Source organism: Nerophis lumbriciformis, linkage group LG25 (genome assembly GCF_033978685.3).
Source record: "Nerophis lumbriciformis linkage group LG25, RoL_Nlum_v2.1, whole genome shotgun sequence".
Taxonomy (NCBI): Eukaryota; Metazoa; Chordata; class Actinopteri; order Syngnathiformes; family Syngnathidae; genus Nerophis; species Nerophis lumbriciformis.
The window spans coordinates 37672998-37700342 of record NC_084572.2 but is presented as its reverse complement, the minus strand read 5'-3'; the positions used below and the strand labels follow the sequence as shown (position 1 = coordinate 37700342).

Here is a 27345-nt window from a genome sequence, read left to right as displayed (position 1 = left end):
GCAGTAGACTATGGTATGACTAGGAAGATGACGGCAGTAGACTATGGTATGACTAGGAAGATGATGGCAGTAGGCTATCTATGGTATGACTAGGAAGATGATGTAGGAGTCTCCCGGGAGGTTTGGCAAGTATGAGAATTAGCGGTGTACCGGGGCACCGCCGCTGTATATATCAGCAGGCCAGCTGTAGTATGACTAGGAAAATGATGGCAGTAGACTATCTATGGTATGACTAGGAAGATGATGTCAGTAGACTATCTATGGTATCACTAGGAACATGTCAGTAGACTATCTATGGTATCACTAGGAAGATGATGGCAGTAGGCTATCTATGGTATGACTAGGAAGATGATGGCAGTAGACTATGGTATGACTAGGAAGATGACGGCAGTAGACTATCTATGGTATGACTAGGAAGATGATGGCAGTAGACTATCTATGGTATGACTAGGAAGATGATGGCAGTAGACTATCTATGGTATGACTAGGAAGATGATGGCAGTGGACTATCTATGGTATGACTAGGAAGATGATGGCAGTGGACTATCTATGGTATGACTAGGAAGATGATGGCAGTGGACTATCTATGGCATGACTAGGAAGATGATGGCAGTAGACTATCTATGGTATGACTAGGAAGATGACGGCAGTAGACTATGGTATGACTAGGAAGATGACGGCAGTAGACTATGGTATGACTAGGAAGATGACGGCAGTAGACTATGGTATGACTAGGAAGATGATGGCAGTAGGCTATCTATGGTATGACTAGGAAGATGATGTAGGAGTCTCCCGGGAGGTTTGGCAAGTATGAGAATTAGCGGTGTACCGGGGCACCGCCGCTGTATATATCAGCAGGCCAGCTGTAGTATGACTAGGAAAATGATGGCAGTAGACTATCTATGGTATGACTAGGAAGATGACGGCAGTAGACTATGGTATGACTAGGAAGATGATGGCAGTAGACTATCTATGGTATGACTAGGAAGATGATGTCAGTAGACTATCTATGGTATCACTAGGAAGATGTCAGTAGACTATCTATGGTATCACTAGGAAGATGATGGCAGTAGGCTATCTATGGTATGACTAGGAAGATGATGGCAGTAGACTATGGTATGACTAGGAAGATGACGGCAGTAGACTATGGTATGACTAGGAAGATGATGGCAGTAGACTATGGTATGACTAGGAAGATGACGGCAGTAGGCTATCTATGGTATGACTCGGAAGATGACGGCAGTAGGCTATCTATGGTATGACTAGGAAGATGATGGCAGTAGACTATCTATGGTATGACTAGGAAGATGATGTCAGTAGACTATCTATGGTATCACTAGGAAGATGACAGTAGACTATGGTATGACTAGGAAGATGATGACAGTAGACTATGGTATGACATCACTAGGAAGATGGCAGTAGACTATGGTATGACTAGGAAGATGATGGCAGTAGACTATCTATGGTATGACTAGGAAGATGATGGCAGTAGACTATCTATGGTATGACTAGGAAGATGATGGCAGTAGACTATCTATGGTATGACTAGGAAGATGATGGCAGTAGACTATGGTATGACTAGGAAGATGATGCAGTAGACTATGGTATGAGTAGGAAGATGATGCAGTAGACTATCTATGGTATGACTAGGAAGATGATGGCAGTAGACTATGGTATGACTAGGAAGATGACGGCAGTAGACTATGGTATGACTAGGAAGATGGCAGTAGACTATGGTATGACTAGGAAGATGATGGCAGTGGACTATCTATGGTATGACTAGGAAGATGATGGCAGTGGACTATCTATGGTATGACTAGGAAGATGATGGCAGTAGACTATCTATGGTATGACTAGGAAGATGACGGCAGTAGACTATGGTATGACTAGGAAGATGGCAGTAGACTATGGTATGACTAGGAAGATGATGGCAGTAGGCTATCTATGGTATGACTAGGAAGATGATGTCAGTAGACTATGGTATGACTAGGAAGATGATGCAGTAGACTATGGTATGACTAGGAAGATGATGGCAGTAGACTATGGTATGACTAGGAAGATGATGGCAGTAGACTATGGTATGACTAGGAAGATGATGGCAGTAGGCTATCCATGGTATGACTAGGAAGATGATGGCAGTGGACTATCTATGGTATGACTAGGAAGATGATGGCAGTGGACTATCTATGGTATGACTAGGAAGATGATGGCAGTAGACTATCTATGGTATGACTAGGAAGATGATGTCAGTAGACTATCTATGGTATGACTAGGAAGATGATGTCAGTAGACTATCTATGGTATCACTAGGAAGATGATGGCAGTAGACTATGGTATGACTAGGAAGATGATGGCAGTAGACTATGGTATGACTAGGAAGATGATGGCAGTAGACTATCTATGGTATGACTAGGAAGATGATGTCAGTAGACTATCTATGGTATGACTAGGAAGATGATGGCAGTAGACTATGGTATGACTAGGAAGATGATGGCAGTAGACTATCTATGGTATGACTAGGAAGATGATGGCAGTAGACTATGGTATGACTAGGAAGATGACGGCAGTAGACTATGGTATGACTAGGAAGATGATGGCAGTAGACTATGGTATGACTAGGAAGATGACGGCAGTAGGCTATGGTATGACTAGGAAGATGACGGCAGTAGACTATGGTATGACTAGGAAGATGACGGCAGTAGACTATGGTATGACGGCAGTAGACTATGGTATGACGGCAGTAGACTATGGTATGACTAGGAAGATGACGGCAGTAGACTATGGTATGACTAGGAAGATGACGGCAGTAGACTATGGTATGACTAGGAAGATGACGGCAGTAGACTATGGTATGACGGCAGTAGACTATGGTATGACGGCAGTAGACTATGGTATGACTAGGAAGATGACGGCAGTAGACTATGGTATGACTAGGAAGATGACGGCAGTAGACTATGGTATGACTAGGAAGATGACGGCAGTAGACTATGGTATGACTAGGAAGATGACGGCAGTAGACTATGGTATGACTAGGAAGATGATGGCAGTAGACTATGGTATGACTAGGAAGATGACTGCAGTAGACTATCTATGGTATGACGAGGAAGATGATGGCAGTAATCTATCTAAAAAAAAGCAGGTCTGCAATGAATTGGAAGCTGCTGGAACACAGGTGTCAGTGTCCACAGTCAAGCGTGTTTTGGACTGAGAGGCTACCATGCAAGAAGGAAGCCCTTGCTACAGAATCCACACCTTAAGGCTCGTCTAAAGTTTGCTGCTAATCACATGGACAAAGATAAGACCTTCTGGAGGAAAGTTCTGTGGTCAGATGAAACAAAAGTTGAGCTGTTTGGCCACAATACCCAGCAATATGTTGGGACCTTTAATCCCAGGAACACCAATTCCTACTGTCAAGCATGGTGGTGGTAGTATTATGCTCTGGGCCCTTGTTAGCTCCCTGATCACGTGATCGTTTGTAGTAGAGATGCGCGGTTTGCGGACACAACCGCGGAGTCCGCGGATTATCCGCGGATCGGGCGGATGAAATTAAAAAAACTAAGATTTTATCCGCTCGCGGGTCGGGTCGGGCGGATTAATTTTTTTGTTTGTTTTTTTTTTTGCGGGTGGCAGTTAAACCAATTCGGAAATATATATACATAGTTAAATGTTGTTACCCACATACGAAAAACGAGCAGGCACCTGCTGCATATGCCACAACAGAAGAAAAAAAAGAAAAGAGATGGACACTTTTACGGAGCGGAGAAGGGACGCCTCGCCGGGGTCCGGGACCGAGGCCCCTTCCCCCGAGAGGGCCCCACCAGGAGCCGTAGCTGAGGCGATCCGCGAGAAGGGCCCGACGCACGTCCAGGGTCACTACCGCGCCCACCGCACCGACACCCCGCCTCGTCCGCTTTCGCCGCGGCCGGCGTCACGCGCAGCAGGTAAGCAGCTTACCTGCCCGCCACCCCCGTGGCCGGGGCCTCGTAACATGGGTCACTCCGCGCGCTCCGCCCGCGCAGCTTACCTGCTTGCCACCCCTGTTGCCGGGGGCGCGTAACAGGGGTCACTCCGCGCGTAGTGCGCTCATGAAAGGGGTGGGGCTCACCCTGGTTGATATAGAGAGCAGGACGGTGGCCATGGAAGTCGGAACCCGCTAAGGAGTGTGTAACAACCCACCTGCCGAATCAACTAGCCCTGAAAATGGATGGCGCTGGAGCGTGGGCCCATACCTGGCTGTCGCCGGCAGCGAGACGCGCTTGGAGGTGCGCTCAGCGCGGCTCCCATATGATTGCGCACTGGTGTGCGTCTGGGTCGTGACAGCGTGGCACGCGAATGTCTGTGCATTGGATCATTCTCCTTTCTTTAACAGGCAAAAGCTTTATAACCTCACCATACCTGCCAACTTTTAAATCAGAAAAACCTAGTAGCCAGGGTCCAAGGGCCGCAGGCCCCGGTAGGTCCAGGACAAAGTCCTGGTGGAGGGTTCAGGGCTTCGCCCCCCGACGCAAAATGACTATTAGCATTCAGACAGGTTAAAATGTTGCTAAAACCATCACTTTTCTATCAGTCACAGTGACTTTTCAAAACAAAAATATTACAGCAAAAATCATATGGGTTGATTGACATGTTTATTCTGTAAGCTAACTTCAATAGTTTGAAATTATTTTGACAGTTAATGCCAGTTATCCTGTCAACCTTTCACAAGACTTCAATTTGTTAATTGAAAGTATAAATAGTATAAACACTTTTTACAGTATGTCGTGCTGTGAAATACAGCCGACAGGATTGCGCATGCATGGTGCAGGAGAACAAAGGACTTCTTTCATTTAAGGTTTGTGATAAACCATCAAACTCATTCGTTAAAAGGACTCTATAGTAATATAAAGCGAATTTTTCTGGACATTATCATGCAAGAAAAGTTTATTTTTGGGATCGCGATCACCGCGTAATGATTTTTAAAGGTTGCATTACATTATTAACTGTCCCATGTGATCAGCCAGTGCGATTGGAAGTCCATGCTCAATTATTGCCTCCGTAAATAAAACTTCGGCATTTATCACATCCAAAGAATCTGTTTGGGCGACGAAAAACGTTGAAAGTTTTCCACTTGTATCGCTAGCAACGGCATTAGACTTGTGTTTTTTTGTCCCAACGTGGTCTTTTACATCGCTAATTCCTCCGTGTCCGATCGAAACATCTTGTCTGCACAAGGTGCAATTCGCATAGTTTTCACCCTTTTTTTAATTTTTTTTATTAATATTAGATATATAACAACGGGCGGATGGTGGGCGGGTGCAGTTCTGATCAAACGTTACATCGGGTGGATGGCGGATGGTTGACGACTTTCTGACGCGGTTGCGGATGAAATAATTGCCTATCCGCGCATCTCTAGTTTGTAGACACCACCGCCCCCTAGTGGAAGATGCTGCGCTACACCTTACGTCACTAATTACTCTGAATATTCGAGGACAACCTATCATCGACAAAAGGTCCTAACAGGTCCCAAAACTCATGTATTGGTTGCTCAGGTCGCAGGACAATAACGGAACCATTGAAAGGGGAATTTAAGGGCGGGGGACACAGGATATGACGACATGTGTTGGACACCGGGAAGTGTAGGAAGTAAAGGCAGGATTATTAAGCTTAGAGTGCACACAACAAAAACTACACTAAACTTTTCAAAGTATTAGGCACAACCAAAACATTTAGTACACCCGAGGTAACATTTATTGAATAAAATACAAGTCTAAATTTTAGGTGCACCTGACATCACTTCTCATTCCTTTCTTTAGTCCTTCACTACTTCCTGTATGTTAACATCAAACATTGTCGCTCCCAAACATGGCGCCCTGTCATCATGTGACAGGCTTTTGACCAATCAGAGAGAGTATGGCCAGGTAGGTCAAAAGCTCCTCACCCAGCGACAGGGCACCATGTTAGTCCAAACTCTTTAATAGACTCCTCGGGTCTCACAAGCCCCATAGCGCCCCCCCCCCCCCCCCCCGGAGAACATTTGTGTTCCCTGCACTTCTGGAAGTTTCTACAAGCGCAACGGTATGTTCAATGAAGACCTGATCGCGGCAAATACGGAACTTTTATTTGGATGCGTACCTAATGGTGGCATGGTCACCAAAAACCTTTGTAACCATGGTAACACAAAAGCCAAAGAAACGTCAACTCCTGCCGGCCGCCTGCGTGTAGCTGTCGGACGGTCTCAGCGCGCCGAAGCGGAGCAGCGGCACATCGACCGCCGCGCGCCGCTCCCTCTGCGGGGCCCAACCGTCGCGAGGCCCCCTGCTAGGCGGCGGGGGCGGCGGAAGGTCCGAGTTGGCGGGGCTGGAGTAGCCGTCGTCACGGCAATGCTGAGAGGCGTGGCCTTTGCTGCCGCAGCGTAGCGAGAAGCCCCCCCGGTGGTGGCGGCGGTACAAGGTGCAGGCGGTCACCAGCAGAAGGACGATGAGGGCGCTGAGCAGGAAGAAGACCACGTACACGCCCTTGGTCTCGGCCGACAGACCTCCAGTGCAGCCGGAACTGGTACCTGAACCACAATCAACATAGTGAGGTGTCACTTGAACATTTTCTCATGGTCACCTTCCGCCTTCTCTTCGACACAGACGGTTCCGCCAGGACCCGGATGAGACTCGTCCCTGAAGCCCGCTTTGCAGCGGCAGGAGTAGGATCCAAATTGGTCGGAACATTCTGCATTGACGTCACACCGCGCCAACTGGGTCCCACACTCGTTGACGTCTGCAAAATGATGAATCTGCTTCGGTTCCAGTCCAAAGTTCTGGCATTTATGTCTTTAGGTTCTGATGACACGACTGCCGGACCCTACCTGCGATGGACACCGAGGCGATGACGGCCTTGTTTTGGTTCCCCTTCAGAGAGACGCCGACGAGTCCCTGCAGGTCTGAGTGCACGCTGGCGTAGACGTGGTGGTTCTCGCTGTCCGAGCCGGTGTTGACCCAAATGATGTGAAGTTCTCCCGCTCGCAGCCTGGACACAAACACCACTCAGCGTTTTGCATAAGCAGGAAGGGAGCTTCTCGGACCAACCGTTTGATTCTCTTAAAGGTCAGCGTGAGCGGGACGTCCAGCCCGTTCAGATGTTGTAGAACCTGCAGAACCGCCTGGTTAGACGCCAACAAATGTAAAACCGTGGACCCGGGCCACGTACCAGAGCCTTGACTGACTTCATCAGGGACCCGCCCGTCTGGACCTGGTTCTGACTGAAGTGGACCTCCACAGTCACTTCAAAGAGATGGTCTGCAGACGACGAGACAGTACTTGTTAGGTTTGGTTTCTAAGATGTGGTCCAACATGAACTCACCACTGGGCCCGTGGACTCCAGAACCGTTGTGGACGTTCCCTACAAAATGATTTGGAGGACCTCTCACTCTGCACCATATTTGTGAATCAGTAGTTTGTACTCACGGTTCCCCTGGAGGTCTGACAGCGGTTCCACCATGTTGGGGTGCGGTGGACTTTGCTCGCCAGCTTCTTCAGAGGGCGAGACAGGTCGGTCCAATTCCGCCACCTTGTTTTCAGCGCCTTCTCTGCGTTTCGAGGCCACGTCCTCATGGTCTCCGAGTAACCCTCGCACGGCGGCTTGATTCTTGGCGTGGTCTCCCGGGAGTACCGGGCCCTCGTCCACGTCCCTGCGTTTGGTTGCCGGGCTCCCGTGGGGACGCTCGGCTGCTGGAAGGTCAGAAAGCATGCGAGCGACGCCTCTCTGCGAGCGGGAGATGCCGTGGCCGGATGTTGGCGACGTTGGCTCCGCCAAGAAGTTCTTCTCTGAGGACGGAGACTGACATGAAAAATATTTTAATTCTTTGATTATTCTTGCTAAAAAGGACCCAAAGAATCTTAAACACAAATTCACTCCGTAGGTTTGAATTCTTGAGGACTTCAAAGCGTCTAAGAAGTTGACTATGCTTGGCTGCGGTCACCGGGTCTTGTTTTGGAGACATTGATGCGTGTTTTGGCTACTTCTCATCTGTTATACAAGACTGACACCAAGTAACCTTAAGCTGCTTGAAAGATGGTACAAAAGGACCCGACTGTGGGTAGAGTCCCACAAGACTTTGGATTTACTTATCTTACTTTAAGATTTAAGTCCCATCTTAAAACTCATTTGTATACTTTAGCCTTTAAATAGACTCCCTTTTTAGACCAGTTGATCTGCCGTTTCTTTTCTCCTCTGCCCCTCCCTCCCTTGTGGAGGGGGGGTACAGGTCCGGTAGCCATGGATGAAGTGCTGGCTGTCCAGAGTCGGGACCCGGGGTGGACCGCTCGCCTATGCATCGGTTGGGGACATCTCTGCGCTGCTGACCCGTCTCCGCTCGGGATGGTCTCCTGCTGGCCCCACTATGGACTGTACTCTCACTATTATGTTAGATCCACTATGGACTGGACTCTCACTATTATGTTAGATCCACTATGGACTGGACTTATACAATATTATGTTAGATCCACTATGGACTGGACTCTCACTATTATGTTAGATCCACTATGGACTGGACTTATACAATATTATGTTAGATCCACTATGGACTGGACTCTCACTATTATGTTAGATCCACTATGGACTGGACTTATACAATATTATGTTAGATCCACTATGGACTGGACTCTCACTATTATGTTAGATCCACTATGGACTGGACTTATACAATATTATGTTAGACCCACTATGGACTGGACTCTCACTATTATGTTAGATCCACTATGGACTGGACTCTCACTATTATGTTAGATCCACTATGGACTGGACTTATACAATATTATGTTAGAACCACTATGGACTGTACTCTCACTATTATGTTAGATCCACTATGGACTGGACTTATACAATATTATGTTAGATCCACTATGGACTGTACTCTCACTATTATGTTAGATCCACTATGGACTGGACTTATACAATATTATGTTAGATCCACTATGGACTGGACTCTCACTATTATGTTAGATCCACTATGGACTGGACTTATACAATATTATGTTAGAACCACTATGGACTGTACTCTCACTATTATGTTAGATCCACTATGGACTGGACTTATACAATATTATGTTAGATCCACTATGGACTGTACTCTCACTATTATGTTAGATCCACTATGGACTGGACTTATACAATATTATGTTAGATCCACAATGGACTGGACTCTCACTATTATGTTAGATCCACTATGGACTGGACTTATACAATATTATGTTAGATCCACTATGGACTGGACTCTCACTATTATGTTAGATCCACTATGGACTGTACTCTCACTATTATGTTAGATCCACTATGGACTGGACTTATACAATATTATGTTAGATCCACTATGGACTGGACTCTCACTATTATGTTAGATCCACTATGGACTGGACTTATACAATATTATGTTAGACCCACTATGGACTGGACTCTCACTATTATGTTAGATCCACTATGGACTGGACTCTCACTATTATGTTAGATCCACTATGGACTGGACTTATACAATATTATGTTAGATCCACTATGGACTGGACTCTCACTATTATGTTAGATCCACTATGGACTGGACTCTCACTATTATGTTAGATCCACTATGGACTGGACTTATACAATATTATGTTAGAACCACTATGGACTGGACTCTCACTATTATGTTAGATCCACTATGGACTGGACTTATACAATATTATGTTAGATCCACTATGGACTGTACTCTCACTATTATGTTAGATCCACTATGGACTGGACTTATACAATATTATGTTAGATCCACTATGGACTGGACTCTCACTATTATGTTAGATCCACTATGGACTGGACTTTCACAATATTATGCTAGACCCACTCGACGTCCATTGCATCCGGTCTCCCCTAGAAGGGAAGGGGGGGGGGACGGTGGGTCCCCCACATCAGCAAGCCTCTCCAAGGTTTCTCATAGTCATTCACATTGACATCCCACTGGGTTGTGAGTTTTTCCTTGCCCTTTTGTGGGCTCTGAACCGAGGATGTTGTCGTGGCTTGTGCAGCCCTTTGAGACACTAGCGTATGCTGCTATGTCCACATATCGAGCCGCTGCATCGCCTCTGAGCTGGTGAAAGTTAATTCTAGATTATAAATCATGCCTCTCACCTGGATAGTAGAAGGTCGTAGACATAAACCCACAAGTTGGTCAACTTTGACATACCACTTAGACCCGCAGATGGCGAGAAAGACACAAAAAGATGCTGGGGGGGGATTTTTCAACCCTTCATGAGGATTATGATTGGATTCATGTAAAGGAGAAGATAAAACATCCCACCAGTCTTTATCCCAGTGAGAGCAGACATTGTACAGTAAGTGATTTTTTTTTTTTATCATGTTTGTATATCTTGTTTAGCACTTAGCAATAATGCTACATGATGCTTTGTGTTTCACTAAAGCTGCATCTGTTTAGCACACAGCTTCTAAAATTTGTAGATCTTCCTCTTTATATTCAGGCTCAAAAATATCAGGTTCTGGGATCATCATTTGTCCCAAAGTAGTCTTTGTTGTCTCTCATCAAGTGTGCCATGATTAGTAGTCTTGTTGAAGGAAACGTGAAATTAATACATTGCCATGTGCTTAAAATGATGAAAATATGTAAATATTACATATTATGAATGTTACTACATGACTTATATACTTACATCATGTATGTATTACATGTTATTATGAATGTTACTACATGACATATATACTTACATCATGTATATATTACATGTTATTATGAATGTTACTACATGACATATACTTACATCATGTATATATTACATGTTATTATGAATGTTACTACATGACATATATACTTACATCATGTATATATTACATGTTATTATGAATGTTACTACATGACATATATACTTACATCATGTATATATTACATGTTATTATGAATGCTACTACATGACATATATACTTACATCATGTATATATTACATATTATGAATGTTACTACATGACATATATACTTAAATCATGTATATATTACATGTTATGAATGTTGCTACATGACATATATACTTACATCATGTATATATTGCATGTTATTATGAATGTTACTACATGACATATATACTTACATCATGTATATATTGCATGTTATTATGAATGTTACTACATGACATATATACTTACATCATATATATATTACATATGAATGTTACTACATGACATATATACTTACATCATGTATATATTACATGTTATTATGAATGTTACTACATGACATATATACTTACATCATGTATATATTACATGTTATTATGAATGTTACTACATGACATATACTTACATCATGTATATATTACATGTTATTATGAATGTTACTACATGACATATATACTTACATCATGTATATATTACATGTTATTATGAATGTTACTACATGACATATATACTTACATCATGTATATATTACATGTTATTATGAATGTTACTACATGACATATACTTACATCATGTATATATTACATGTTATTATGAATGTTACTACATGACATATATACTTACATCATGTATATATTGCATGTTATTATGAATGTTACTACATGACATATATACTTACATCATATATATATTACATATGAATGTTACTACATGACATATATACTTACATCATGTATATATTACATGTTATTATGAATGTTACTACATGACATATATACTTACATCATGTATATATTACATGTTATTATGAATGTTACTACATGACATATATACTTACATCATGTATATATTACATGTTATTATGAATGTTACTACATGACATATATACTTAAATCATGTATATATTACATGTTATTATGAATGTTGCTACATGACATATATACTTACATCATGTATATATTGCATGTTATTATGAATGTTACTACATGACATATATACTTACATCATATATATATTACATATGAATGTTACTACATGACATATATACTTACATCATGTATATATTACATGTTATTATGAATGTTACTACAAGACATGTATACTTACATCATGTATATATTACATGTTATTATGAATGTTACTACATGACATATATACTTACATCATGTATATATTACATGTTATTATGAATGTTACTACATGACATATATACTTACATCATGTATATATTACATGTTATTATGAATGTTACTACATGACATATATACTTACATCATGTATGTATTACATGTTATTATGTATGTTACTACATGACATATATATACTTACATCATGTATATATTACATATTATGAATGTTACTACATGACATATATACTTACATCATGTATATATTACATGTTATTATGAATGTTACTAGATACTACATATATACTTACATCATGTATATATTACATGTTATTATGAATGTTACTAGATACTACATATATACTTACATCATGTATATATTACATGTCATTATGAATGTTACTACATGACATATATACTTACATCATGTATATATTACATGTCATGAATGTTACTACATGACATATATACTTACATCATGTATAACATGTCATTATGAATGTTACTACATGACATATACTTACATCATGTATATATTACATGTTATTATGAATGTTACTACATGACATATATACTTACATCATGTATATATTACATGTTATTATGAATGTTACTACATGACATATATACTTACATCATGTATATATTACATGTTATGAATTTTACTACATGACATATACTTACATCATGTATATATTACATGTTATTATGAATGTTACTACAAGACATATATACTTACATCATGTATATATTACATGTTATTATGAATGTTACTACATGACATATATACTTACATCATGTATATATTACATGTTATGAATTTTACTACATGACATATACTTACATCATGTATATATTACATGTTATTATGAATGTTACTACATGACATATACTTACATCATGTATATATTACATATTATGAATGTTACTACATTACATATATACTTACATCATGTATATATTACATGTTATTATGAATGTTACTACAAGACATGTATACTTACATCATGTATATATTACATGTTATTATGAATGTTACTACATGACATATATACTTACATCATGTATATATTGCATGTTATTATGAATGTTACTACATGACATATATACTTACATCATGTATATATTACATGTTATTATGAATGTTACTACAAGACATATATACTTACATCATGTATATATTACATGTTATTATGAATGTTACTACAAGACATATATACTTACATCATGTATATATTACATGTTATTATGAATGTTACTACATGACATATATATACTTACATCATGTATATATTACATGTTATTATGAATGTTACTACATGACATATACTTACATCATCTATATATTACATGTTATTATGAATGTTACTACATGACATATACTTACATCATGTATATATTACATATTATGAATGTTACTACATGACATATACTTACATCATGTATATATTACATGTGATTATGAATGTTACTACATGACATATATACTTACATCATGTATATATTGCATGTTATTATGAATGTTACTACATGACATATATACTTACATCATGTATATATTACATGTTATGAATGTTACTACATGACATATATACTTACATCATGTATATATTACATGTTATTATGAATGTTACTACATGACATATATACTTACATCATGTATATATTGCATGTTATTATGAATGTTACTACATGACATATACTTACATCATGTATATATTACATGTTATTATGAATGTTACTACATGACATATATACTTACATCATGTATATATTACATGTTATTATGAATGTTACTACATGACATATACTTACATCATATATATATTACATATGAATGTTACTACATGACATATATACTTACATCATGTATATATTACATATTATGAATGTTACTACATGACATATATACTTACATCATGTGTATATTACATGTTATTATGAATGTTACTACATGACATATATACTTACATCATGTATATATTACATGTTATTATGAATGTTACTACATGACATATATACTTACATCATGTATATATTACATATTATGAATGTTACTAGATACTACATATATACTTACATCATGTATATATTACATGTCATTATGAATGTTACTACATGACATATATACTTACATCATGTATATATTACATGTTATTATGAATGTTACTACATGACATATATACTTACATCATGTATATATTGCATGTTATTATGAATGTTACTACATGACATATACTTACATCATGTATATATTACATGTTATTATGAATGTTACTACATGACATATATACTTACATCATGTATATATTACATGTTATTATGAATGTTACTACATGACATACTTACATCATGTATATATTGCATGTTATGAATGTTACTACAAGACATATATACTTACATCGTGTATATATTACATGTTATTATGAATGTTACTACATGACATATATACTTACATCATCTATATATTACATGTTATTATGAATGTTACTACAAGACATATATACTTACATCGTGTATATATTACATGTTATTATGAATGTTACTACAAGACATATATACTTACATCATGTATATATTGCATGTTATGAATGTTACTACATGACATATATACTTACATCGTGTATATATTACATATTATGAATGTTACTACAAGACATATATACTTACATCGTGTATATATTACATGTTATTATGAATGTTACTACAAGACATATATACTTACATCATGTATATATTGCATGTTATGAATGTTACTACATGACATATATACTTACATCGTGTATATATTACATATTATGAATGTTACTACAAGACATATATACTTACATCATGTATATATTACATGTTATTATGAATGTTACTACATGACATATATACTTACATCATGTATATATTACATGTTATTATGAATGTTACTACATGACATATACTTAAATCATGTATATATTAAATGTTATTATGAACGTTACTACATTACATATATATATTACCTGTTATTATGAATGTTACTACATGACAAATATACTTACATCATGTATATATTAAATATATACTTATGTGTATATAAAACCTTGGAGGTTTTTTAGCGCACTTTATAGATGGTAAGGAGCGACTCATTTAAATATTTTACTGACTTTTGCTAGTTTATAATATTAAAAAAGGAAAAACGTGTTGTCTTACATGATGATTGTGAATTATACTTTTTTTTTTTTTTTTTTTTTTTTTTTTTAAGTGCAGTTCCTCTAAGATTAAAGACATGTTTAAGTGTTTTTTCCCTCTCAAAACCTTGCATTTGTGTTCCCATCCTTGTTCAAATTTATTTATTTTAAAAGACTTAGAGTATTTATGATATTTTAGCATTTTCTCAACAGTGTTCAACTCAAAGTACGATTGCAGTAATAAAACAAATCAGTAGAAGAGGACACAAAATAGGCAGCGCACCGCTTTTCTTTTTCCTTGCTATTTGAGCGGCGCCACACTTCCGTGTTTACGTCGCAAACAATCTCGGTGAAAGCGGCACATCAACGCCGGTGAAAAAGTTGCAATTCCACACGCCAGCTCCAAGAAAGAAGCACAAAGTCCTGGCGTTAGCATGTTAGCTTAGCATCACGCGATCTGTCCCATCTTAACCATGAAAAGTTGAAGTGTAAAAAGGCATCAAAGGAAAGGTAAAGAGCAAGGCTGCCACCTGGTGGTCTTTTCTAGATATTGTCAGAACCTTTGTGTCCCCACCAGGTCCAGCATGTCCACTCACCTCAGCGCGTATGGTCCACTCCACAAACGACGATGTAGGATGTTGTCCCCCCGCCGTGGTCTCTCCAAACTCAAGGCCGTGGGACAACTTGGACCTCAGGTCAGTCTCTGGGACGCCGTCCTGCGGGTGATAGGCCATAGGCGGTCCAAAGGCCCGGTAGCGGCCGTAGAAGCCTCGGTAGCTCTGAGCGGGCCAGCCCCCGATCAGCAGGACCACGTGCACGGTCCGAGACGAGGACGTGTACTTGGCCTCCCGCCAGCACCTCTGCAGGACCTTGTGAGCCCCCGAGGGGCCGGCGGGCTCATCCACGTGGATCTGGTCTTGTTTCAGGTTGCAGGCGTCGTCCGGGGTCAGGTCCTCCAGGTGCAGCTGGACCCGCTTGCCGGGACCCACCTGGATGGTCCAGTTGCACCACAGAGGCGGGTTGGCGCACACGTAGTCTGGAGAGAAGAACTCGCCGCTGTCGCCTTGCAGCAGCTGGTGGCAGCTCCTCAGCGCAAAGAAGGCCCCGCCCCCTTCGCCATGTGCACCTGAGGGAGGTCTTTCACACTTTAGTCATGACCTTTTGTTCACTCACATTTTATATAGTTATAATTTATTATATTTAGTCACATTTATTATGCTGTAGTTATTTAATCATGTTTAATATATGTAGTAATTTATTTTATTTAGTCACATTTAATATACTGTGGTTATTTAATCATGTTTAATATATTTAGTCATTTATTTTATTTAGTCACATTTAATATACTGTGGTTATTTAATCATGTTTAATATATTTAGTCATTTATTTTATTTAGTCACATTTAATATACTGGGGTTATTTAATCATGTTTAATATATTTAGTCATTTATTTTATTTAGTCACATTTAATATACTGGGGTTATTTAATCATGTTTAATATATTTAGTCACTTATTTAGTCACATTTAATATACTGTGGTTATTTAATCATGTTTAATATATTTAGTCACTTTTATTTAGTCACTTTTAATATACTGTGGTTATTTAATCATGTTTAATATATGTAGTCATTTATTTTATTTAGTCACATTTAATATACTGTGGTTATTTAATCATGTTTAATATATTTTGTCACTTTTAATATGCTGTGGTTATTTAATCATGTTTAATATATTTAGTCATTTATTTTATTTAGTCACATTTAATATACTGTGGTTATTTAATCATGTTTAATATATTTAGTCACGTTTAATATACTGTGGTTATTTAATCATGTTTAATATATGTAGTAATTTATTTTATTTAGTCACATTTAATATACTGTGGTTATTTAATCATGTTTAATATATTTAGTCATTTATTTTATTTAGTCACATTTAATATACTGGGGTTATTTAATCATGTTTAATATATTTAGTCACTTATTTAGTCACATTTAATATACTGTGGTTATTTAATCATGTTTAATATATTTAGTCACTTTTATTTAGTCACTTTTAATATACTGTGGTTATTTAATCATGTTTAATATATGTAGTCATTTATTTTATTTAGTCACATTTAATATACTGTGGTTATTTAATCATGTTTAATATATTTTGTCACTTTTAATATGCTGTGGTTATTTAATCATGTTTAATATATTTAGTCATTTATTTTATTTAGTCACATTTAATATACTGGGGTTATTTAATCATGTTTAATATATTTAGTCACTTATTTAGTCACATTTAATATACTGTGGTTATTTAATCATGTTTAATATATTTAGTCACTTTTATTTAGTCACTTTTAATATACTGTGGTTATTTAATCATGTTTGATATATGTAGTCATTTATTTTATTTAGTCACATTTAATCATGTTTAATATATTTAGTCACTTTTAATATACTGTGGTTATTTAATCATGTTTAATATATGTAGTAATTTATTTTATTTAGTCACATTTAATATACTGTGGTTATTTAATCATGTTTAATATATTTAGTCATTTATTTTATTTAGTCACACTTAATATACTGTGGTTATTTAATCATGTTAAATATATTTAGTCATTTATTTTATTTAGTCACATTTAATATACTGGGGTTATTTAATCATGTTTAATATATTTAGTCACATTTAATATACTGTGGTTATTTAATCATGTTTAATATATTTAGTCACTTTTATTTAGTCACTTTTAATATACTGTGGTTATTTAATCATGTTTAATATATGTAGTCATTTATTTTATTTAGTCACATTTAATATACTGTGGTTATTTAATCATGTTTAATATATTTAGTCACTTTTAATATACTGTGGTTATTTAATCATGTTTAATATATGTAGTAATTTATTTTATTTAGTCACATTTAATATACTGTGGTTATTTAATCATGTTTAATATATTTAGTCATTTATTTTATTTAGTCACACTTAATATACTGGGGTTATTTAATCATGTTTAATATATTTAGTCACATTTATTTTATTTAGTCACATTTAATATACTGTAGTTATTTAGTCACATTTAATATATTTTATTTAGTCACATTTATAATATTTAGTCACATTTAATATACTGTAGTTATTTAGTCACATTTAATATGTTTTATTTAGTCACATTTATAATATTTAGTCACATTTAATATGCTGTAGTTATTTAGTCATATTTAATATATTTAGTCACATTTATTACATTTAATCACATTTAATATGCTGTAGTTATTTAGTGATATTTAATATATTTACTAGTCACATTTAATATCTTAGTCACATTTAATATGCTGTAGTTAGTCATATTTAATATATTTAGTCACATTTATTATATTTTTTTCAGTCACATTTAATCATGTTTAATATATTTAGTCACATTTAATATACTGTTTTTATTTAGTCACATTTAATATATTGTAGTTTTGTCATGTTTAATATATTTAGTCACATTTAATATATTTATCTAGTCACATTCAATATATTTAGTCACATTTATTATATTTTAGACACATTTATTATATTTGTTTAGTTATCTTATTTAGTCATATGTAAAATAATTAGTTTAGTCACATTTGTTTGTTTTTATTTAGTATATTTTAGTTCCATTTAAATATATTTTATTTAGTCACATTTAATATACTGTAGTTTAGTCATGTTTAATATATGTAGTCACATTTATTTTATTTAGTCACATTTAATATACTGTAGTTTAGTCATGTTTAATATATTTAGTCACATTCAATATATTTTATTTAGTCACATTTAATATATTTATCTGGTCACTCACATTTATTATATTTTAGACACATTTTATATATTTTTTTTAAAGTCATATTTAATTTAATTTATTTAGTCATATGTAAAATAAATAGTTTAGTCACATTTTATATCTTTTATTTAGACACATTTAATATACTGTAGTGATCTAGTCACATTTAATATATTTATTTAGTCACATTTTATATATTTTAGACAAATTTAATATATTTTTGTCATCATATTTATTTTATTTAATCATGTAAAATAATTATGCACATTTGTTTGTTTTTATTTAGTATATTTTAGTCACATTTAATATATTTTATTTAGTAACAGTTTATATAGTTAGTCAGATTTATTATATTTTAGAAAAATGTAATATATTTGTTAAGTCATATTTGATTTATTCATATCTAAAATAATTAGTTTAGTCACATTTTATATCTTTTATTTAGTTACATTTATTTTATTTAGTCACATTTAATATACTGTAGTTTAGTCACATTTAATATATTTCATCTCATTCATTATATTTTCGACAAATGTATTATATTTGTTAAGTCATTTTATTTAGTCATGTAAAAATAATTATGCACATTTGTTTGTTTTTATTTAGTATATTTAAGTCACATTTAATATATTTTATTTAGTCACATTTAATATATTTAGTCACATTTATTCTATTTTTAAAAAATTAATATATTTGGTAAGTCATATTTGATTTTTTTTTGTCATATGTAAAACAATTAGTTTAGTCACATTTTATGTCTTATTTTGTTACATTTATTTTATTTAGTCACATTTAATATACTGTAGTTATTTAGTCATGTTTAATATATGTATCTAGTCACATTTATTTTATTCAGACATTGAATATACTGTAGTTTAGTCACATTTAATATATTTTATTTAGTAACAGTTTATATAGTTAGTCAGATTTATTATATTTTAGAAAAATGTAATATATTTGTTAAGTCATATTTGATTTATTCATATCTAAAATAATTAGTTTAGTCACATTTTATATCTTTTATTTAGTTACATTTATTTTATTTAGTCACATTTAATATACTGTAGTTTAGTCACATTTAATATATTTCATCTCATTCATTATATTTTCTACAAATGTATTATATTTGTTTAGTCATTTTATTTAGTCATGTAAAATAATTATGCACATTTGTTTGTTTTTATTTAGTATATTTAAGTCACATTTAATATATTTTATTTAGTCACATTTAATATATTTAGTCACATTTATTCTATTTTAAAAAAAATTAATATATAGTTTAGTCACATTTTATATATTTTATTTAGTTACATTTATTTTATTTAGTCACATTTAATATACTGTAGTTTAGTCACATTTAATATATTTCATCTCATTCATTATATTTTCGACAAATGTATTATATTTGTTTAGTCATTTTATTTAGTCATGTAAAATAATTATGCACATTTGTTTGTTTTTTAGTATATTTAAGTCACATTTAATATATTTTATTTAGTCACATTTAATATATTTAGTCACATTTATTCTATTTTTAAAAAATTAATATATTTGGTAAGTCATATTTGATTTTTTTTTTTTGTCATATGTAAAATAATTAGTTTAGTCACATTTTATGTCTTATTTTGTTACATTTATTTTATTTAGTCACATTTAATATACTGTAGTTTAGTCATGTTTAATATATGTAGTCACATTTATTTTATTTAGTCACATTTAATATACTGTAGTTTAGTCATGTTTAATATATGTAGTCACATTTATTTTATTTAGTCACATTTAATATACTGTAGTTTAGTCATGTTTAATATATTTAGTCACATTTAATATATTTTATTTAGTCACATTTGATATATTTATCTGGTCACATTTATTATATTTTAGACACATTTTATATATATTTTTTAAAGTCATATTTAATTTAATTTATTTAGTCATATGTAAAATAATTAGTTTAGTCACATTTTATATCTTTTATTTAGTTACATTTATTTTAATCACATGTAATATACTGTAGTTATTTAGTCAGGTTTGATATATTTACCTAGTCACATTTAATATATTTTATTTCATCACTTTTATTTAGACACATTTAATATACTGTAGTGATCTAGTCACATGTAATATATTTATTTAGTCACATTTTATATATTGTAGACAAATTTAATATATTTTTGTCATCATATTTATTTTATTTAATCATGTAAAATAATTATGCACATTTGTTTGTTTTTATTTAGTATATTTTAGTCACATTTAATATATTTTATTTAGTAACAGTTTATATAGTTAGTCAGATTTATTATATTTGAGAAAAATGTAATATATTTGTTAAGTCATATTTGATTTATTCATATCTAAAATAATTAGTTTAGTCACATTTTATATCTTTTATTTAGTTACATTTATTTTATTTAGTCACATTTAATATACTGTAGTTTAGTCACATTTAATATATTTCATCTCATTCATTATATTTTCGACAAATGTATTATATTTGTTAAGTCATTTTATTTAGTCATGTCAAAATAATTATGCACATTTGTTTGTTTTTATTTAGTATATTTAAGTCACATTTAATATATTTTATTTAGTCACATTTAATATATTTAGTCACATTTATTCTATTTTTTTAAAATTAATATATTTGGTAAGTCATATTTGATTATTTTTTTTGTCATATGTAAAATAATTAGTTTAGTCACATTTTATGTCTTATTTTGTTACATTTATTTTATTTAGTCACATTTAATATACTGTCGTTATTTAGTCATGTTTAATATATGTATCTAGTCACATTTATTTTATTCAGACATTGAATATACTGTAGTTTAGTCACATTTAATATATTTCATCTCATTCATTATATTTGACAAATTTACTGTATTTGTTTAGTCATATTTTATTTAGACATAAAATAATTATGCACATTTGTCTATGTTTTTATTTAGAATATTTTAGTCACATTTAATATATTTTATTTAGTAACAGTTTATATAGTTAGTCAGATTTATTATATTTTAGAAAAATGTAATATATTTGTTAAGTCATATTTGATTTATTCATATCTAAAATAATTAGTTTAGTCACATTTTATATCTTTTATTTAGTTACATTTATTTTATTTAGTCACATTTAATATACTGTAGTTTAGTCACATTTAATATATTTCATCTCATTCATTATATTTTCGACAAATGTATTATATTTGTTAAGTCATTTTATTTAGTCATGTAAAATAATTATGCACATTTGTTTGTTTTTATTTAGCATATTTAAGTCACATTTAATATATTTTATTTAGTCACATTTAATATATTTAGTCACATTTATTCTATTTTAAAAAAAATAATATATTTGGTAAGTCATATTTGATTTTTTTTTGTCATATGTAAAATAATTAGTTTAGTCACATTTTATGTCTTATTTTGTTACATTTATTTTATTTAGTCACATTTAATATACTGTAGTTATTTAGTCATGTTTAACATATGTATCTAGTCACATTTATTTTATTCAGACATTGAATATACTGTAGTTTAGTCACATTTAATATATTTTATTTAGTAACAGTTTATATAGTTAGTCAGATTTATTATATTTTAGAAAAATGTAATATATTTGTTAAGTCATATTTGATTTATTCATATCTAAAATAATTAGTTTAGTCACATTTTATATCTTTTATTTAGTTACATTTATTTTATTTAGTCACATTTAATATACTGTAGTTTAGTCACATTTAATATATTTCATCTCATTCATTTTATTTTCGACAAATGTATTATATTTGTTAAGTCATTTTATTTAGTCATGTAAAATAATTATGCACATTTGTTTGTTTTTATTTAGTATATTTAAGTCACATTTAATATATTTTATTTAGTCACATTTAATATATTTAGTCATTTATTCTATTTAAAAAAAAATTAATATATAGTTTAGTCACATTTTATATCTTTTATTTAGTTACATTTATTTTATTTAGTCACATTTAATATACTGTAGTTTAGTCACATTTAATATATTTCATCTCATTCATTATATTTTCGACAAATGTATTATATTTGTTAAGTCATTTTATTTAGTCATGTAAAATAATTATGCACATTTGTTTGTTTTTATTTAGTATATTTAAGTCACATTTAATATATTTTATTTAGTCACATTTAATATATTTAGTCATTTATTCTATTTTAAAAAAAATTAATATATAGTTTAGTCACATTTTATATCTTTTATTTAGTTACATTTATTTTATTTAGTCACATTTAATATACTGTAGTTTAGTCACATTTAATATATTTCATCTCATTCATTATATTTGACAAATGTATTATATTTGTTAAGTCATTTTATTTAGTCATGTAAAAATAATTATGCACATTTGTTTGTTTTTATTTAGTATATTTAAGTCACATTTAATATATTTTATTTAGTCACATTTAATATATTTAGTCACATTTATTCTATTTAAAAAAAAATAATATATTTGGTAAGTCATATTTGATTTTTTTTTTTTGTCATATGTAAAATAATTAGTTTAGTCACATTTTATGTCTTATTTTGTTACATTTATTTTATTTAGTCACATTTAATATACTGTAGTTATTTAGTCATGTTTAACATATGTATCTAGTCACATTTATTTTATTCAGACATTGAATATACTGTAGTTTAGTCACATTTAATATATTTCATCTCATTCATTATATTTTCGACAAATGTATTATATTTGTTAAGTCATTTTATTTAGTCATGTAAAATAATTATGCACATTTGTTTGTTTTTATTTAGTATATTTAAGTCACATTTAATATATTTTATTTAGTCACATTTAATATATTTAGTCACATTTATTCTATTTTTAAAAAATTAATATATTTGGTAAGTCATATTTGATTTTTTTTGTCATATGTAAAATAATTAGTTTAGTCACATTTTATGTCTTATTTCGTTACATTTTATTTAGTCACATTTAATATACTGTAGTTATTTAGTCATGTTTAATATATGTATCTAGTCACATTTATTGTATTCAGACATTGAATATACTGTAGTTTAGTCACATTTAATATATTTTATTTAGTAACAGTTTATATAGTTAGTCAGATTTATTATATTTTAGAAAAATGTAATATATTTGTTAAGTCATATTTGATTTATTCATATCTAAAATAATTAGTTTAGTCACATTTTATATCTTTTATTTAGTTACATTTATTTTATTTAGTCACATTTAATATACTGTAGTTTAGTCACATTTAATATATTTAATCTCATTCATTATATTTTCGACAAATGTATTATATTTGTTAAGTCATTTTATTTAGTCATGTAAAAATAATTATGCACATTTGTTTGTTTTTATTTAGTATATTTAAGTCACATTTAATATATTTTATTTAGTCACATTTAATATATTTAGTCACATTTATTCTATTTTAAAAAAAAATAATATATAGTTTAGTCACATTTTATATCTTTTATTTAGTTACATTTATTTTATTTAGTCACATTTAATATACTGTAGTTTAGTCACATTTAATATATTTCATCTCATTCATTATATTTTCGACAAATGTATTATATTTGTTAAGTCATTTTATTTAGTCATGTAAAATAATTATGCACATTTGTTTGTTTTTATTTAGCATATTTAAGTCACATTTAATATATTTTATTTAGTCACATTTAATATATTTAGTCACATTTATTCTATTTAAAAAAAATTAATATATTTGGTAAGTCATATTTGATTTTTTTTTTTTCATATGTAAAATAATTAGTTTAGTCACATTTTATGTCTTATTTTGTTACATTTATTTTATTTAGTCACATTTAATATACTGTAGTTATTTAGTCATGTTTAATATATGTATCTAGTCACATTTATTTTATTCAGACATTGAATATACTGTAGTTTAGTCACATTTAATATATTTTATTTAGTAACAGTTTATATAGTTAGTCAGATTTATTATATTTTAGAAAAATGTAATATATTTGTTAAGTCATATTTGATTTATTCATATCTAAAATAATTAGTTTAGTCACATTTTATATCTTTTATTTAGTTACATTTATTTTATTTAGTCACATTTAATATACTGTAGTTTAGTCACATTTAATATATTTCATCTCATTCATTATATTTTCGACAAATGTATTATATTTGTTAAGTCATTTTATTTAGTCATGTAAAAATAATTATGCACATTTGTTTGTTTTTATTTAGTATATTTAAGTCACATTTAATATATTTTATTTAGTCACATTTAATATATTTAGTCAAATTTATTCTATTTAAAAAAAAATTAATATATAGTTTAGTCACATTTTATATATTTTATTTAGTTACATTTATTTTATTTAGTCACATTTAATATACTGTAGTTTAGTCACATTTAATATATTTCATCTCATTCATTATATTTTCGACAAATGTATTATATTTGTTAAGTCATTTTATTTAGTCATGTAAAATAATTATGCACATTTGTTTGTTTTTATTTAGTATATTTAAGTCACATTTAATATATTTTATTTAGTCACATTTAATATATTTAGTCACATTTATTCTATTTTAAAAAAAATTAATATATAGTTTAGTCACATTTTATATCTTTTATTTAGTTACATTTATTTTATTTAGTCACATTTAATATACTGTAGTTTAGTCACATTTAATATATTTCATCTCATTCATTATATTTTCGACAAATGTATTATATTTGTTAAGTCATTTTATTTAGTCATGTAAAAATAATTATGCACATTTGTTTGTTTTTATTTAGTATATTTAAGTCACATTTAATATATTTTATTTAGTCACATTTAATATATTTAGTCACATTTATTCTATTTAAAAAAAAAAATAATATATAGTTTAGTCACATTTGATATCTTTTATTTAGTTACATTTATTTTATTTAGTCACATTTAATATACTGTAGTTTAGTCACATTTAATATATTTCATCTCATTCATTATATTTTCGACAAATGTATTATATTTGTTAAGTCATTTTATTTAGTCATGTAAAATAATTATGCACATTTGTTTGTTTTTATTTAGTATATTTAAGTCACATTTAATATATTTTATTTAGTCACATTTAATATATTTAGTCACATTTATTCTATTTTTAAAAAATTAATATATTTGGTAAGTCATATTTGATTTTTTTTGTCATATGTAAAATAATTAGTTTAGTCACATTTTATGTCTTATTTTGTTACATTTATTTTATTTTGTCACATTTAATATACTGTAGTTATTTAGTCATGTTTAATATATGTATCTAGTCACATTTATTTTATTCAGACATTGAATATACTGTAGTTTAGTCACATTTAATATATTTCATCTCATTCATTATATTTGACAAATTTACTGTATTTGTTTAGTCATATTTTATTTAGACATAAAATAATTATGCACATTTGTCTATGTTTTTATTTAGAATATTTTAGTCACATTTAGTATATTTTATTTAGTCACATTTGATATATTTTATTTAGTCACATTTAATATATTTTATTTAGTCCTATTTAACATATTTAGTCACATTTGATATATTTTATGTAGTCTTGATTAGATATGTAGTTTATTTTGTTACGTCATGATTTAAACACAAAATGTTTTTATTTAAGATCAGCTTTAAATGAAATTCAAATAGTTCAGTTTATTAACTGTCTGAATATATTTTTTATTTAAAAAAAAAAAAAAAAAAAAGATAATAATATAAGTTTTATTTCATCTGACCTGAAGTGTGTTCAGCTTCTTCCACGTGCATCTGAACACAACACACGAACATAAACACAATAAGTACACACAACATGTATTAATATTACACAGAGCAACACAAAGAAACTAAGTTCTTACTTGTGCTTGGCAGGAGGTCCAAAAGAGGAGCAGAAAGAGTGCAGAACTTTCCATAAAGATTGTTGACATTTTGCTAGCAAACATTTTTCTTTTAGACTTGCTAACGACGTAAAAAAGGAAGTGACGTCACTTAAGTGCTTATCAGCTGAAGCTCATCAAGGTGATTGCTTGTGGTTGTGCTTGCATCTTCCACCAGGGGGCGTCACTGCACCTTTTTTTGTATTAACTTTACTGTGATTGTGCTCGCTTCTTCCACCAGGGGGCATCACTGCACCTTTATTTTCTTAATGCGCATACAGTTACGATATCAAACATCACGTATATTTGACATTAATTAATTTCTTCTTTTTAGGTTGATTGGCAACATTAACACGGTAACAGACACTTCGATGTAAAGGTGCTAACATGGCTAATGCTAACATGGCTAATGTTAACAGACTTCGATATCAAGGTGCTAACATG

The 27345-nt window shown here is 31.4% G+C and overlaps 1 protein-coding gene across 1 annotated transcript; it reads right to left on the bottom strand.

Moving 5' to 3' along the window:
• Nucleotides 1–5642: 5642 nt before the first annotated feature.
• Nucleotides 5643–27022, bottom strand: LOC133622061 (uncharacterized). The gene is made up of 10 exons (XM_061984605.1): nt 26884–27022; nt 26764–26794; nt 15781–16310; nt 7434–7806; nt 7330–7368; nt 7177–7265; nt 7056–7117; nt 6836–6996; nt 6592–6747; nt 5643–6538 (listed from the first exon to the last, which is right to left on the bottom strand). The coding sequence occupies exons 1-10, from the start codon at nt 26965–26967 to the stop codon at nt 6174–6176; spliced, it is 1890 nt and encodes a 629-aa protein (XP_061840589.1). The 5' UTR covers nt 26968–27022; the 3' UTR covers nt 5643–6173.
• Between the last annotated feature and the right edge of the window lie 323 nt (nt 27023–27345).